Source organism: Ranitomeya imitator, chromosome 2, assembly GCF_032444005.1.
Source record: "Ranitomeya imitator isolate aRanImi1 chromosome 2, aRanImi1.pri, whole genome shotgun sequence".
Classification (NCBI taxonomy): Eukaryota; Metazoa; Chordata; class Amphibia; order Anura; family Dendrobatidae; genus Ranitomeya; species Ranitomeya imitator.
The window spans coordinates 570,905,439-570,921,583 of record NC_091283.1 but is presented as its reverse complement, the minus strand read 5'-3'; the positions used below and the strand labels follow the sequence as shown (position 1 = coordinate 570,921,583).

Genomic DNA, 16,145 nt, shown 5'->3' with positions numbered 1-16,145 from the left:
ATCGAAGCTCTGTTCAGGCATCCTCATGTATTCAAAAAACTTTTGCGGGTTTTCATGAAGCTCGGTGTACAATGAGTGGTAGGCTCCACGGCTCTCTTGGACTTCAACAATGGGGTGTGGCCAATAGCGACAACGACGTCGTCTCCGTCTTTCTCTTCTCCTTTCTTCCTCACAAGCCACAGCAAAAGCCAATTTCAATGATAAATTCAGATTGAAGCACTCCACACTAAGATTCATCCTGCAGGAGGATACAGCATCAAAAGAAGAGGATTTAATCTGTGCAGTGTCTATATATAGAAATCCCATAAGCCACGCCCATTGGGAAATAGCGTACGCATGCGCATAAACAATGCAGACGCATGCAAAAGTGCATACAAACGCATGCACAAGCAGCATTTTTTGTCCGTCATACATAAGAGCATGCAGTTAAAAAACGCTGTGTAAACATGCGCTTGCATGCGTTTTGGCATGTAGATGATACGCTGCGCACAGAAACGCTAATGTGAACTTAGAATTACAAATTAAAATGCATCCTTTCTGCTCTCTAGATGGTAAAATTACCCCCTGGAATATACTAATGCATTGGGCAGGTGCCCTAGAAAACAGTGTCCACATTTTGCCCCTAGAAAGTTGTAATGCTCATGTGCACCTTTGACATTTACAAAACTCTGAGTGCCCAAATAGTGCTTCCTAAGTGTCTATATAACATTTATATAACATTTATATAACATCTATATAACAGCTCCCCTACACACAGTATGATGGGCTTGCAGCTTCCCTATACACAGTACAGCTCCCTTATATAAAATATGATAGGCCCACAGGTCCCTTATACATAGTATGATGGGCCCACAGTGCCCTTATGCGCAGTATGATTGGCCTACAGCTCTCCTGTACACAGTATGATTGGCCTATTGCTCCCTTACACACAGTATGCTAGACCCACAGGTTCCCTATACACAGTATGATGGGTCCACATCTCTCCTATACACAGTATGAAGATCCCACATTTCCCTTGTACACACTATGATGGGCCCAAATGTATGCCATACACAGTATGATGGGCTCACAGCTCCCTATACACAGTATGATGGACCCACAGCTCCCCTAAACAAAGGATCAGGGGTGGATTAAGGGTAGCCATGGCCCCGGGCTGTTCAGACACTGTGGCCCCCCGGTCATGTGACGGGGGTCATGTGACGGGGGTCATGTGACGGGGGTCATGATATACCCGAACCAGATTATTCCAGAAAAATGGCCGGGCCCTACTCTACTGTAACCTATTAAATTTTTGTTAAAATCTGCAATACAATTTAGGTATATTTTGACCAATAATATCACATACAAGGAACAAATACCACCGCACCATGACCAGACCACAAATTACAACCACAGTGATTGAATAATATCACATACAAGGAACAAATACCACCGCGCCATGACCAGACCACAAATTACAACCACAGTGATCGAATAATATCACATACAAGGAACAAATACCACCGCACCATGTCAAGACCACATATTACCACCACTTGGTGACCAAATATCACATACAAGGGACAAATACCACAACACCATTTCCAGACCACATATTACCACCACATAGTGACTGAATACTACAATACTGATCAGTAAAAAACAACAACACAATACTGTCACCATAAGTGCCAGTATTCACAGGAGATCTGTACTTAGTATGCAGTGTCTGTGTAGAGGTAATACAGAGATCACTGGTGGTATTATACACAGGACCTCTATATAGTATACAGTGTATAGTGTCAGTGTATAGGTAACACTGACTCACCAGTGACGTCTCTAGGTGAAGTCCTTCATCTTTCATCCAGCACAGATCGCCATCATTTCTTCCAGCCAGGACTCGTTTCTTCAGGAAATAACACAGTTATCTAGAGCTCCGCTTGCAGAACACATTACTTAATTTATCACAACTTCAACATTACACCACATGAAGAAAAAAAGGCGATATAGTGTCACTCTGCACAGTAACAGGACCGACCCCCATTTAAAACAGTATACTCAAAAAATAAAATAAATACATCACTGCAGTAATAATATCCCTTAATTAGCCCCTATGGTAATAATATTCCACATCCTGGCCCCGTGTGTCTCATTCCTGGCTCCAGCCATATGTTCTCGCATCCTGCCCTCATGAGTATCCATTCTACCCCATATGATCTCCACATCCTACCCCATATGTCTCCATCATATCCATCCTGCCCCATGATCCAATCCTGCCCCATGTCTTTCATTCTGCCCCGTGTCTCCAATCATGCCCCGTGTCTACATTCTGCCCATGCCTCCAGTCCTGCCCCCAGTGTGTCCAGCAATCTGCCCCAGTATGTCCAGCATATTGCCCCAGTGTCCAGCAATCTGCCCCAGTGTCTCCAGCATATTGCCCCCAGTGTGTCCAGCATTGCCCCCAGACAGTGTGTCCAGCAATCTGCCCCAGTGTGTCCAGCAATCTGCCCCAGTGTGTCCAGCATATTACCCCCAGTGTCTCCAGCAATCTGCCCCAGTGTCCTCCAGCATTGCCCCAGTGTCTCCAGCATTGCCCCAGTGTCTCCAGCAATCTGCCTCAGTGTCCTCCAGCATTGCCCCAGTGTCCTCCAGCATTGCCCCAGTGTCCTCCAGCAATCTGCCCCAGTGTCCTCCAGCAATCTGCCCCAGTGTCCTCCAGCAATCTGCCCCAGTGTCCTCCAGCAATCTGCCCCAGTGTCCTCCAGCATTGCCCCAGTGCCCTCCAGCATTGCCCCAGTGTCCTCCAGCATTGCTCCAGTGTCCTCCAGCAATCTGCCCCAGTGTCTCCAGCAATCTGCCTCAGTGTCCTCCAGCAATCTGCCCCAGTGTCCTCCAGCAATCTGCCCCAGTGTCCTCCAGCAATCTGCCCCAGTGTCCTCCAGCAATCTGCCCCAGTGTCCTCCAGCAATCTGCCCCAGTGTCTCCAGCAATCTGCCTCAGTGTCCTCCAGCATTGCCCCAGTGTCCTCCAGCAATCTGCCCCAGTGTCCTCCAGCAATCTGCCCCAGTGTCCTCCAGCAATCTGCCCCAGTGTCCTCCAGCAATCTGCCCCAGTGTCCTCCAGCAATCTGCCCCAGTGTCCTCCAGCATTGCCCCAGTGTCTCCAGCATTGCCCCAGTGTCCTCCAGCATTGCCCCAGTGTCCTCCAGCAATCTGCCCCAGTGTCTCCAGCAATCTGCCTCAGTGTCCTCCAGCAATCTGCCCCAGTGTCCTCCAGCAATCTGCCCCAGTGTCCTCCAGCAATCTGCCCCAGTGTCCTCCAGCAATCTGCCTCAGTGTCCTCCAGCATTGCCCCAGTGTCCTCCAGCATTGCCCCAGTGTCCTCCAGCATTGCCCCAGTGTCCTCCAGCAATCTGCCCCAGTGTCCTCCAGCAATCTGCGCCAGTGTCCTCCAGCATTGCCCTCAGTGTGTCCACCGTTATAAAAAAAAACAAAAAAAACAAAGTCTCCTCACCTGTCCGCGCTCCAGCGGTGAGCTCCCTCCAACAGAGCACACTCGCCGGCGACTGACAATGAAGTCAGACGCCGGCGACGTGTGCGCCTGCGGCCGACATCAGCTGCCAGCCTCCAATTGGCTGGCGGCTGTTGTTAACTATTGACGTGCGGGCGCGCGCCCGCACGTCAATAGGAAACCGCCGCAGCGCCGGAAGGGGCCCGGTGAGCAGATGAGAAGGGGCCCGATGCGGGCCCCCTCTCTCTGCCCACCGGGTACGGCGGGGGCACATAAATGCCGGCGGCGGCCGCCGGCATTCACAGATGATTATCAGAGGGTCAATCTGTGCGGTAGCCCAGGGCCCCCCAAGACCACTGGGCCCTGGGCTACCGCCCATATTGACCCTCTGATAATCCGCCCCTGCAAAGGATGATGTCCCCCAGCTCTCCTATACACAGTATGATGGTCTCACAGCTCTCCAATACACAGTATGATGGACCTACACCTCCTTTGTACACAATATGTTGAGCCTACAGATCCCCTATGCACAGTATGATGGACACTGTCTCCCTTATACACAGTATAATGGGCCCACAGCTCCCCTTTACGCAGTATGATATCCCCACTGCTCCTCCGATACACAGTATAATGAACCCCACACAAGTCCTCACACTGTCTGATGGCACTCATACTTTATAACAGCCCCCACAGTGTATAAGAGCCTCTATACTGTATACAGGCTTACACAGTAGCCCCCAAACTGTTTAATGGCTCCCATAGTAGCCCCTACTCTGTATAAAGGCACCCACACTGCATAATGGCTCCCACAGTAGTCCCCACACTTTATGAGTGTTCCAATATTGTATGTGTGCCTACCACAGTAGCCCTCAAACTGTATAATGGCATATAATGCATAGCCCCTGCATTATGTCTTACACTGTATAATGGCCTTCACAGTAGTCCCCACATTGTATGATGGCCCCCACGGTAGGCCTCAAACTTTATAATGGCCCCCACATTAGCTCACACATAATATAATGGCCCCCCACATTTTATGGAGGCCCCACACCGTATGAGGCTCCCACAGTAGTCGCTAGTAGTGTTGAGCGATACCGTCCGATACGTGAAAGTATCGGTATCGGATAGTATCGGCCGATACCCGAAAAATATCGGATATCGCCGATACCGATATCCGATACCAATACAAGTCAATGGGACATCAAGTATCGGAATGTATCCTGATGGTTCCCAGGGTCTGAAGGAGAGGAAGCTCTCCTTCAGGCCCTGGGATCCATAGTGAGGTGTAAAATAAAGAATTAAAATAAAAAATATTGATATGCTCACCTCTCCGGCGGCCCCTGGACATCACGCTGGTAACCGGCCGGCTTCTTTGTTTAAAATGAGCGCCTTTAGGACCTGCGAATGACGTCGCGGCTTCTGATTGGTCGCGTGCCGCCCATGTGACCGGCATGCGACCAATCAGAAGCCGCGACGTCATTCACAGGTCCTTAATTCCTAGAATTAGGAGTTTTGTGAATGAGAATGACGTCGCGGCTTCTGATTGGTCGCGTGGCGGTCACATGGGCGGCACGCGACCAATCAGAAGCCGCGACGTCATTCTCAGGTCCTAAAGGCGCTCATTTTAAACAAAGAAGCCGGCCGGTTACCAGCATGATGTCCAGGGGCCGCCGGGTAGTGAGCATATCAATATTTTTTATTTTAATTCTTTGTTTTACACATCCCTATTGATCCGATACCGATACCCGATACCACAAAAGTATCGGATCTCGGTATCGGAATTCCGATACCGCAAGTATCGGCCGATACCCGATACTTGCGGTATCGGAATGCTCAACACTAGTCACTAGATTATAAAAGGGACCCCACACAGAAACCCCCACAATGTATGAGAGCCTGTACAGTAGCTCCCAAACTGAATAAGAGCCCCCCACAGTAGCCTCCACAGTGTATGAGGGCCCCTCACAGTAGCTACCACACTGTATGAGGGCCCCATACTTTATGATGCCCCCACAGTCACACCACATGTTTTAATGAAAATAAAAAGCATCATATATTCACTTAATCCAGGATCTTCCTGATGAGTCCACCTGTAAGGCGGCGGTTCACACAGTGGACATCAGAGTCCTGGCTGAAACTGTCCTTGCATCACCCTGCATAAAGAGATCGGTGGTCTACAGAATGGAGAGAGATAGAGTAGGGAGATCATGTCTCCCTGCTCTACTGCAGACCTTAGATAATATCGGCATACTATGAACACCAATACAGTTAATGATATACCATTTAGAAGGTGTCTGATTGGCTCCAAATAAATTCTGCAGCAAGACAACAACCACAACATACAACCAATGTTAAGAACAATCTTCAGAATTAAGAAGAACAATAAGTCCTTGAAATGTGATGATTTGACCTCCACAGAGACTTGACCTCAACATCATTGTGTCTCTCTGTAGTTACTTATAGAGACAGAAGAATTTGTGAAAGCTTACATCAACAGATCTGTGGTCAGCTCTCAAAGATATTTGGAACAAGATCCCTGCAGTCTTATTGAAAAAACTGTGTGCAAGTGTATCTAGAGTAATTTATACTGTTTTGAAGGCAAAGGATGATAATACCAAATATTGATGTCATTTACATTTCTCTTTTGTTCTTTCACTTAGTATTTTATTAATTGAGCAAATAAATGATTAACACTTCTATTTTTTAAAGTAATCTTACTTTGCATACTTTTTTACACACCTGCCTAAAACTTTTGCACAGCACTGTACTATAAATCACAAACTACTGTATTGTATTTCCACAGTGACAAGCCATGGCAGTTATGCCACATCCGAATGTGGCCTAAAGATTTGAGTACCTTGATTATTTATGCTGCTATTAGTTTCTTTAGTAAAATTTAGCTGCCTCTTTAGTTCAAGTGTGTGATGTATGGACTCTTCCGCAACTGCATAGATCCATATAGTCAGATTAATTGTCAGCAAGACTAGCAGAAAACACCTGTGGATGATGAAAATATGAGAAAGTACATTAAGTTAAATAATTTACAATCATTAGCTATTATAGATTCATATGTTAAAAATATATTCAAACAGGAATATTTACATAACAGGGTCATTGACACGTAAAACGTTTTTAATAAAAGTATTGATAAGAGGAAAATCCCGTCAGAATTGAATCACATTAGAAAAAATATTCCATTTTCCTTAACACCTTCCTGCCAAAGCCTGTTTTCATTTTCATGATAACTCTGGAACGCTTAACCCCTATGTGACAGAGCCAATTTGCAGCTTAATGACTAGGCCAATTTTGACAATTCTGACCACTGTCACTTTATGAGGTTAAAACTCTGGAACGCTTTAACGGATCCTGATTCTGAGAATGTTTTTTCGTGACATATTGTACTTCATGTTACTGGTAAAATATCTTCGATATGACTTGCGTTTATTTATGAAAAAAATGGAAATATGGCAAAAAAATTTAAAATTTCACAATTTTCAAACTTTAAATTTTTATGTCCTTAACTCAGAGAGATATGTCACACAAAATAGTTAATAACTAACATTTCCCACATGTCTACTTTACATCAGCACAATTTTGGAAACAAAATTCTTTTTGATAGGAAGTTCTGAGGGTTAAAAATTGACCAGCGATTTCTCATTTTTACAACAACATTTATAAAACCATTTTTTTAGGAACCACCTCACATTTGAATTCATTTTGAGGGGTGTACATGACAGAAAATACCCCAAAATGACACCATTCTAAAAACTGTGCCCCTCAAGGTGCTCAAAACCACATTAAAGAAGTTAATTTACCCTTTATATGCTTCACAGGAACTGAAGCAATGTGGATGGAAAAAATGAACATTTAACTTTATTTCACAAACATTTTATTTCACAACCAGTTTTTTTTTTCATTTTCACAAATGTAAAAAAAAGAAAATGAACCACAGAATTTGTGCAATTTTTCCTGAATACGCTGATATGCCATATGTGGGGGTAAACCACTGTTTGGGCACATGGCAGAACTCAGAAGGGAAGTAGCACTATTTGACTTTTTCAATGCAGAATTGGCTGGAATGTCGCATTTGGAGAGCCCCTGGTGTGCCTAAACAGTGGAAACCCCCCACAAGTGACACCATTTTGGAAACTAGACCCCCCATGGAACGTATCTAGGTGTGTGGTGAGCACTTTGAACCCCTAAGTGCTTCACAGAAGTTTATAACATAGAGCCATGAAAATAAAAAAATCATTTTTTTCTACAAAAAATATCTTTTCACCCCAAATTTTTTTTCCCTTGGGTAACAGGAGAAATTAGACAACCAAAGTTGTTGTGCAATTTGTCCTGAATACGCCGATACCCCATAGGTGGGGGTAAACCACTGTTTGGGCGTACGGCAGAGCTCAGAAGGGAAGGAGCGCTGTTTGACTTTTTCAATGCACAATTGGCTGGAAATGAGATCTGACGCCATGTTGCGTTTGGAGAGCCCCTGATGTGCCTAAACACTGGAAACCTCCAAGTTACACCATTTTGGAAACTAGACCCCCCAAGGAACTTAACTAGATGTGTGGTGAGTACTTTGAACCACCAAGTGCTTCACAGAAGTTTATAACATAGAGCCGTGAAAATAAAAAATCATATTTTTTCCCAAACAATTATCTTTTCACCTCCAAATTTTTATTTTCCCAAGGGTAACAGGAGAAAGTAGATGCCCAAAGTTGTTGTGCAATTTGTCGTGAATACACTGATACCCTATATGTGGGGATAAACCACTGTTTGGGCGCATGGCAGAGCTCGAAAGGGAAGGAGCGCCGTTTGACCTTTTCAGCTTTTTCAATGTAGAATTGGCTGGAATTGAAATCGGACGCCATATCGCATTTGGAGATCCCCTGATGTGATTAAACAGTGGAAACCCCCAATAGTGATCCCATTTTGGAAATTAGACCACCAAAGGATTTTATCTAGATATGTGGTAAGCACTTTGAACCCCCAATTGTTTCACTAAAGTTTATAACGTAGAGCAGTGAAAATAAAAAAAACATTTTTTCCCCCGCAAAAATTATATTTTAGCCACCATTTTTTAATTTTCCCAAGGGTGTCTGGAGAAGGTGGACCCCAACGGTTGTTGCACAATTTGTCCTGAGTACGCTGATACCCCATATGTGGGGGGACCACTGTTTGGGCGCATGGCAGAGCTCGGAAGGGAAGGAGCGCCGTTTTGGAATGCAGACTTAGATGGATTGGTCTCTTGCATCATGTTGCGTTTGCTGAGCCCCTGATGTGCCTAAACAGTAGAAACTCCCCTAATTTGGAAACTAAACCCCCCACGGAACTTATCTAGATGTGTTGTGAGAATTTTTAACCCCCAAGTGTTTCACTAAAGTTTATAACACAGAACCGTGAAAATAAGAAATCATTTTTTTCCTCAAAAATGATTTTTTTAGGCCCCAATATTGTATTTTCACAAGGGTAACGGGAGAAATTGGATCCCAAAAGTTGTTGTTGTTGGCCGTGTGTGTGCGAAGTGTACAGTGCAGAGCTGTGTGTGTACTGTTGTGATAGGCAATTCAGTATCACAATGGACATAGCGGTCAGAGCACATACAGTGATCTGACAATAACCCAAAGTAATAGAACGAGCTCTGAGACGTGGGAACTCTGCAGACCGCAATCCCTAATCCTCTCCAAATAACACTAGAGGCAGCCGTGGATTGCTCCTAACTCTGCCTATGCAACTCGGCACAGCCTGAGAAACTAACTAGCCTGAAGATAGAAAATAAGCCTACCTTGCCTCAGAGAAATACCCCAAAGGAAAAGGCAGCCCCCCACATATAATGACTGTGAGTTAAGATGAAAAGACAAACGTAGGGATGAAATAGATTCAGCAAAGTGAGGCCCGACTTTCTTAACAGAGCGAGGATAGGAAAGATAACTTTGCGGTCTACACAAAACCCTAAAGAAAACCACGCAAAGGGGCAAAAAGACCCTCCGTACCGAACTAACGGCACGGAGGTACACCCTTTGCGTCCCAGAGCTTCTAGCAAAACAATTAGACAAGCTGGACAGAAAAAATAGCAAACAAATAGCAAAGAAGAACTTAGCTATGCAGAGCAGCAGGCCACAGGAATGATCCAGGGAAAAACAAGTCCAACACTGGAACATTGACAGGAAGCATGGATCAAAGCATTAGGTGGAGTTAAGTAGAGAAGCACCTAATGACCTCACCAGATCACCTGAGGGAGGAAACTCAGAAGCCGCAGTACCACTTTCCTCCACAAACGGAAGCTCCCAGAGAGAATCAGCCGAAGTACCACTTGTGACCACAGGAGGGAGCTCTGCCACAGAATTCACAACAGTGTATGAAGTGTACGGAGCGGAGCCGTGTGTGTGCAAAGTGTACGGAGTGGAGCCGTGTGTGTTCGAGGTGTACGGAGCAGAGCTGTGTGTGTTCAAGGTGTACGGAGCAGAGCCGTGTGTGTACGAGGTGTACGAAGCTCAGTCGTGTGTGCGAGGTGTATGGAACGGAGACGTGTGTACGGAGCGTAGCCGCGTGTGTACGAGGTGTACAGAGCAGATATGGCTCCTCGCTCTGACACTGACTGGCACAAGAGACACGGAGAGGTCTTAATTAGTGGCATACCGGAGCTGCAGCGATGTGAGCAGTCAGCGGCACGGCTGGATGACATCATTCAACACCGTGGGAGTGGAAGCTGTCGGCTGCTGCGAGGGTGTGCGGTGAAAGGTGTATGTGTATGTGTGTGTGTGTGGTGATGGAGAAGGCAATGATGGGGGTGGGGTAACCATGTGGGGCCATTATACTGTACCCAGCATCATGTGGGGCCATTATACTGCACCCAGCATCCTGTGGGCCCATTATGCTGTATGGAGCATCACGTGTGACCAGGATACTGTACACAGCATCATGTGAGGCCATTATACAGTATGGAGCACTATTTGTGGCCATTATACAGTATGGAGCATTGTGTGGTCATTATACAGTATGGGGCATCATGTGTGGCCATTATACAGTATGGAGCAACATGTGTGGCCATTATACAGTGTGGGGCATCATGTGTGGCTATTAAACAGTATTGAGCAATATGTGGGGTCATTATACAGTAAGAAGCACTATGTGTGGCCATTATACAGTATGGAGCATCATTTGTGTCCATTATACAGTTTAGAGCACTATGTGTGGCCATTATACAGTATGGAGCATCATGTGGGACCATTATACGGTATGGAGCACTGTGTGGCCATTATACAGTATGGAGCATCGTGTGGGGCCATTATACAGTATGGAACATCATGTATGGCCATTATACAGTATGGAGCATCATATGTGGCCATTATACAGTGTGGGGCATCATGTGTGGGTATTATACAGTATTGAGCATCATGTGGGGACATTATACAGTATGGAGCACTATGTGTGGCCATTATACAGTATGGAGCACCATGTGTGGCCATTATACAGTATGGAGCACTGTGTGGCCATTATACAGTACGGAGCACTGTGTGGCCATTATACAGTATGGAGCACTGTGTGGCCATTATACAGTATGGAGCACTGTGTGGCCATTATACAGTATTGAGCACTGTGTGGCCATTATACAATATGGAGCACTATGTGTGGCATTATACAGTATGGAGCATCATGTGTGGCCATTATACAGTATGGAGCACTGTGTGGCCATTATACAGTATGGAGCACTGTGTGGCCATTATACAGTATTGAGTATCATGTGGGGCCATTATAAAATATGGAGCATCATGTGTGGCCATTATACAGTATGGAGCACTGTGTGGTCATTATACAATATGGAGCATCATGTGTGGCCATTATACAGTATGGAGCACTGTGTGGCCATATATTTATGTTTATAATTATTGTTTATGAAACAGTGTGATTAGCAGTACTAAATGGGTGTGGTTGGGATGTGGATATGGGTGTGACTAGTTGTGAAATGGGTGTGGTCAGAGGCGTAGCCTAAACCTTTGTCCCTCTTTCTCTTCTTCAAAAGTTGGGAGGTATGTATATGTGTACTTAATTATAAGACTACATTGTGATTTGGGGAATAACCCTTAAATTATTACTTAATGTACCCTGCAATGGAACTTAAGGTGGTGGTCCCCAGTGAAACAAAATTTTCTTCTAAATCCCTTTCTATTTGGTGCCATATTCTAAGCTATTTTCTACAGTTTGTCCCTCTGTAATCACATTTGGCATAGGTATAACTTCTGGCCACACGGGGGCAGTGTCTGTCACAGATTCTATGTCAATGATAACAGAACAGTCACAGCCGGCCAGCTCACTACACGCTTAAAGGTTGGCAGTCCCTGTCAACGACTGTCTCCAGGGCGGCGATGGCTGTGGAGGTTGTAGGACCCGGCTGCGAAAAGGGCCACACATATTGGTCTCTGTAGGACTGTCCCGGGGGCACTCCTGCGGTGGTCCTCGTTGTCCGCCTAACGGGTGCTAACCTCTCTTCCCGATCAGTCACCCCACTCTCTGCCCCAGTCGGTAAGTCAGTCGAGGAGGTAAGGGGTTCAGACGCTTCAGTCAGGCGAGCAGGGGTAGGGATGTCTTCCCATTCAAGCTGTGTCCGTCTAAAGAACAGGTATCGCAGTGTTCCCTGGTACGTAGTAGGTCCATAGGTCTTTTCCAGCACCCGCACCAAGTCCTCCAACGTACGCTGCCCCCTGACCGTCTCCAGTCTGACTGTCGTCCATGCCGCCCCCTCTAGCGTCAGTACCGCCATTTCTGCCAAGGTCTTAGGGTCAATATTATACATTTCTCCCAGTATCCGCACTTGTTCTGCCCATTCTGGTACGGGGTAGTTTTGCCCGCCAAACTTCCTGACCTGGTTTACAATGGACACCGGCGGCGATTTCTGACTGTACACTGGGTGGGAATCCTGCTGGGCACAGATCCTGCCGACTACGCCAGATGAAGTGACCGAGGGCAAGGTCGCCCATGTATATCCATGATCTGGCCCAGCAAAACTTCCACACTCAGATTCTATTTTAACAACCGTATCTTTACTGTTATACATTTTCTTTAACACAGCGGAACACAATAATATACAGTACAAAATATGCCTATTCACAGAGATAACGTGTAATAACAAACTGTCCCTCACTTTCCCTATCCACACGTTACCAGTTCCTTTGTTCCAGGAGGTTATCTTCCCACGTCGCAGCCCTGTCTGTCACTGCAGGGGGACGCTCCAGCCGAAGAGAAAAACAACAGGGATTGAACAAAACTCCGTCTCTCAGGTCCAGACTGTAGTCCTTGGGGTTCAACAGGTAAGGGTGGAATGTTCGGCCTCTCAACAGAGGACCCGCTTACAGTTCATGGGCTCCAGGATCTGTGAAGATGTCACCGTTGGGTGCTCCGCAGTGTGGGAGCTGGGAACAATCTGGATGTCGGCTTCCAAGAGATAGCGGTCATCCAGGCAATCTTCTATATCGCATCTACAGGAGGACGCCAGCAGACACAGACCTCTCTCTGCACACACCAGTTTCCCGGGCTTTCTCTTTTCCTCCCCTTCCTGTTCACATGACATCACAGGGGGAAGTTTTGCCAATACAGTTTGTCCCTCTGTAATCACATTTGGCATAGGTATAACTTCTGGCCACACGGGGGCAGTGTCTGTCACAGATTCTATGTCAATGATAACAGAACAGTCACAGCCGGCCAGCTCACTACAAAGATTTGAGTTTGTGGGTTGTAATCATCACTTAGGCAGGTTAACAATGCAACTATTTTTATTCCTTACATCCATGGTCTTGCAGCATTTCCAGATAGATGGTCACAATGCAATGTCCCCAGTCCACACGATCCTATCCTGGGGCTGAAAATTCCACTGCCCCCATACCAGGTTATACCCATTGTCTCCCATCTTTTGGTTGGCCGACAGCTTTTGTATCTCCCACCAGTATAGTCTGTAGTCACAGTCCATGCTCCATACCATGACCACAGCACAAGTCTCCCACTCCAGCTGGCAACAGCACTCCTTAAAGTGAACCTGTCACCAGGTTTGGCCAATCCGAATTATGGCCACTCCCTTTCAAGGCTTATATACAGCATTCTATAATCCCTGTGTGGATGACACATGAATATGTCATCCACATGAAGAAAGCAGGAAGATGGGGATCGCAAGGAGATGGGAGGTGCCGGACCAAGAAGAATGCCACCCATTGGACCGGACCACCCCCAGATGAGTATAATAAAAGTTAATTTCTTCTGTTGCAGGTCGGATCGGGGGCTTATCTATAGCATTATAGAATGCTGTATATAAGCCCAGAAAAGGGGTGGCAGTAACTCGTATCGGCCAAACCTGGTGACAGGTTCCCTTTAAGATAATTTCTCACATGCAGACAATAGCGATCACATCATTAGCACATGTATCAAGCTCCAACCGGCAACCCATCTTCAATCTCCATACGCCATCCATACAGGGGCACCTGGACCTCACCAACAGTTCCTCGCTCCTCTGGTAGAAAACTAACACTGCACATCACCCTGAAAACATCATCTGCACCGTCACAAATGGTGGTTGCAGCATAATTCAGCAGGGACAGGGAAGCTAGTCAGAGTTGATAGGAAGATGGATGGAGCTAAATAAAAGGCAATCTTGGAGGAAATCCTATTAGAGGCTGCAAATGATGAGACTGGGGCATAGTATCACGTTCTATCATGACAATGACCCTAAACATACTTCCAGAGCTACATTGGAAAGGTCTAGATTAAATCATATTCATGTGCTTAAATGGCCCAGTCAAAGGCTAGCCCTAAACCACATTAAGAATCTGTGGCAACTGGCAAGACATGAAAATTGCTGTTCCCAGACATTATCCATCCAATCTCAGTAAGCTAGAGTAAGGGTACCGTCACACTATAACATTTCGATCGCTACGACGGTGCGATTCGTGACGTTCCAGCGATATCGTTACGATATCGCTGTGTCTGACACGCAGCAGCGATCAGGGATCCTGCTGAGAATCGTACGTCGTAGCAGATCGTTTAGAACTTTCTTTCATCGCTGGATCTCCCGCTGTCATCGCTAGATCGGTGTGTGTGACACCGATCTAGCGATGCGATCCAGCGATGCGTTCGCTTGTAACCAGGGTAAACATCGGGTAACTAAGCGCAGGACCGCGCTTAGTTACCCGATGTTTACCCTGGTTACAAGCGTTAAACTAAAAAAAAACAAACAGCACATACTTACATTCTGGTGTCCGTCAGGTCCCTTGCCGTCTGCTTCCCGCACTGTGACTGCCGGCCGTAAAGTGAAAGCAGAGCACAGCGGCTGTGCTTTCACTTTCACTTTACGGCCGGCAGTCACTGAGTGCGGGAACCAGACTGCAAGGGACCTGACGGACACCAGAATGTAAGTATGTGCTGTTTGGTTTTTTTTAGTTTAACGCTTGTAACCAGGGTAAACATCGGGTAACTAAGCGCGGTCCTGCGCTTAGTTACCCGATGTTTACCCTGGTTACCCAGGGACCTCGGCATCGTTGGTCGCTGGAGAGCTGTCTGTGTGACAGCTCCCCAGCGACCACACTACGATTTACCTACGATCACGGCCAGGTCATATCGCTGGTCGTGATCGTAGGTAAATCGTATAGTGTGACGGTACCCTTAGTTTGCAAAGAAGAATTGGCACAAATTTCAGCCTCTAGGTGTTCAAAGCTGGTAGAGACATATCTCAAAAGATTTGCAGCAGTAATTGCAACAAAAGGTGGTCCTACAATGTATTAACTCAGGAGGGGGGGGGGGAGTTGAATACAAATGCACGTCACAATTTCCATACTAATATTTTTATAATATTTCGAAAACTTGTACCATTTCCTTTACACTTCACAAATACTTGCTACTTTTTGTTGGTATATCACATAAAATCTCAATGAAATACATTTAAGCTTGTGAGTGTAACCTGAATAAATGGGTAAAAGTTCATGGGGTATGAATACTCTTTCAAGGCACTGTGTGTGACTAATGGACAGGAGCTCTGAGAATCACGGCTTATGTGACTACATCCGCAGCATCGCCAGACTTGTCTCTCATCAATCACATCTGGCAGATAACTACCAATTGCGACAATTGAAAAATGAGCTGCCAGCAGGGGACCTTGATAAGTTGCATGTCCAAGTTCAGTCAGCGTGGCAAACATTCCTCAGACAACTATTACTAACCCCTTTCATAACATGCCAAGTATGTGTATTTCATCTAGAGATTGTACATATAATTTTCAGTTCCTTATTTGTATTATAATTATAAATTATTCACATGTTGTTTCACTCTGTGTAAATGTTTTGATACTCAATAGTGGGTGAACATGTAATTTCCTTGGATCATGGCTTCCTTTATAAGTTGTTTTATATACTTGTTTGTATAATAGCCTGAGGAAGAAATCAGTTCGATTTTAAAATGCGTTGCTGTCTTTTAATAAATGTTAGTTGTTTTTTAACACCTTCTCATCCTTGTCTTCATCAGCGAACACCACAATGTTTTTTTTCTTATTTTTTTGCTTTGCAGTTGTTTTAATTAGTCGTTGTATCGGCTTCAACAGTTGTAACATCAGGTTATATGAGGAATACCACATCACTAGTACTCTCATCAGAGTTGAGACTGACCTGCACCACTATACC

At 45.7% G+C, this 16,145-nt stretch overlaps 1 protein-coding gene across 1 annotated transcript in view; it reads right to left on the bottom strand.

Annotated features, from left to right (window-relative positions):
* The window catches only part of LOC138665014 (proton channel OTOP2-like), a 212,007-nt gene that overhangs the window by 32,170 nt on the left and 163,692 nt on the right, over positions 1-16,145 (bottom strand). The window contains exon 4 of the mRNA XM_069752141.1: positions 6,347-6,486. Coding sequence (XP_069608242.1) covers positions 6,347-6,486 — 140 coding nt within the window. The remainder of the gene's footprint in view (positions 1-6,346; positions 6,487-16,145) is intronic.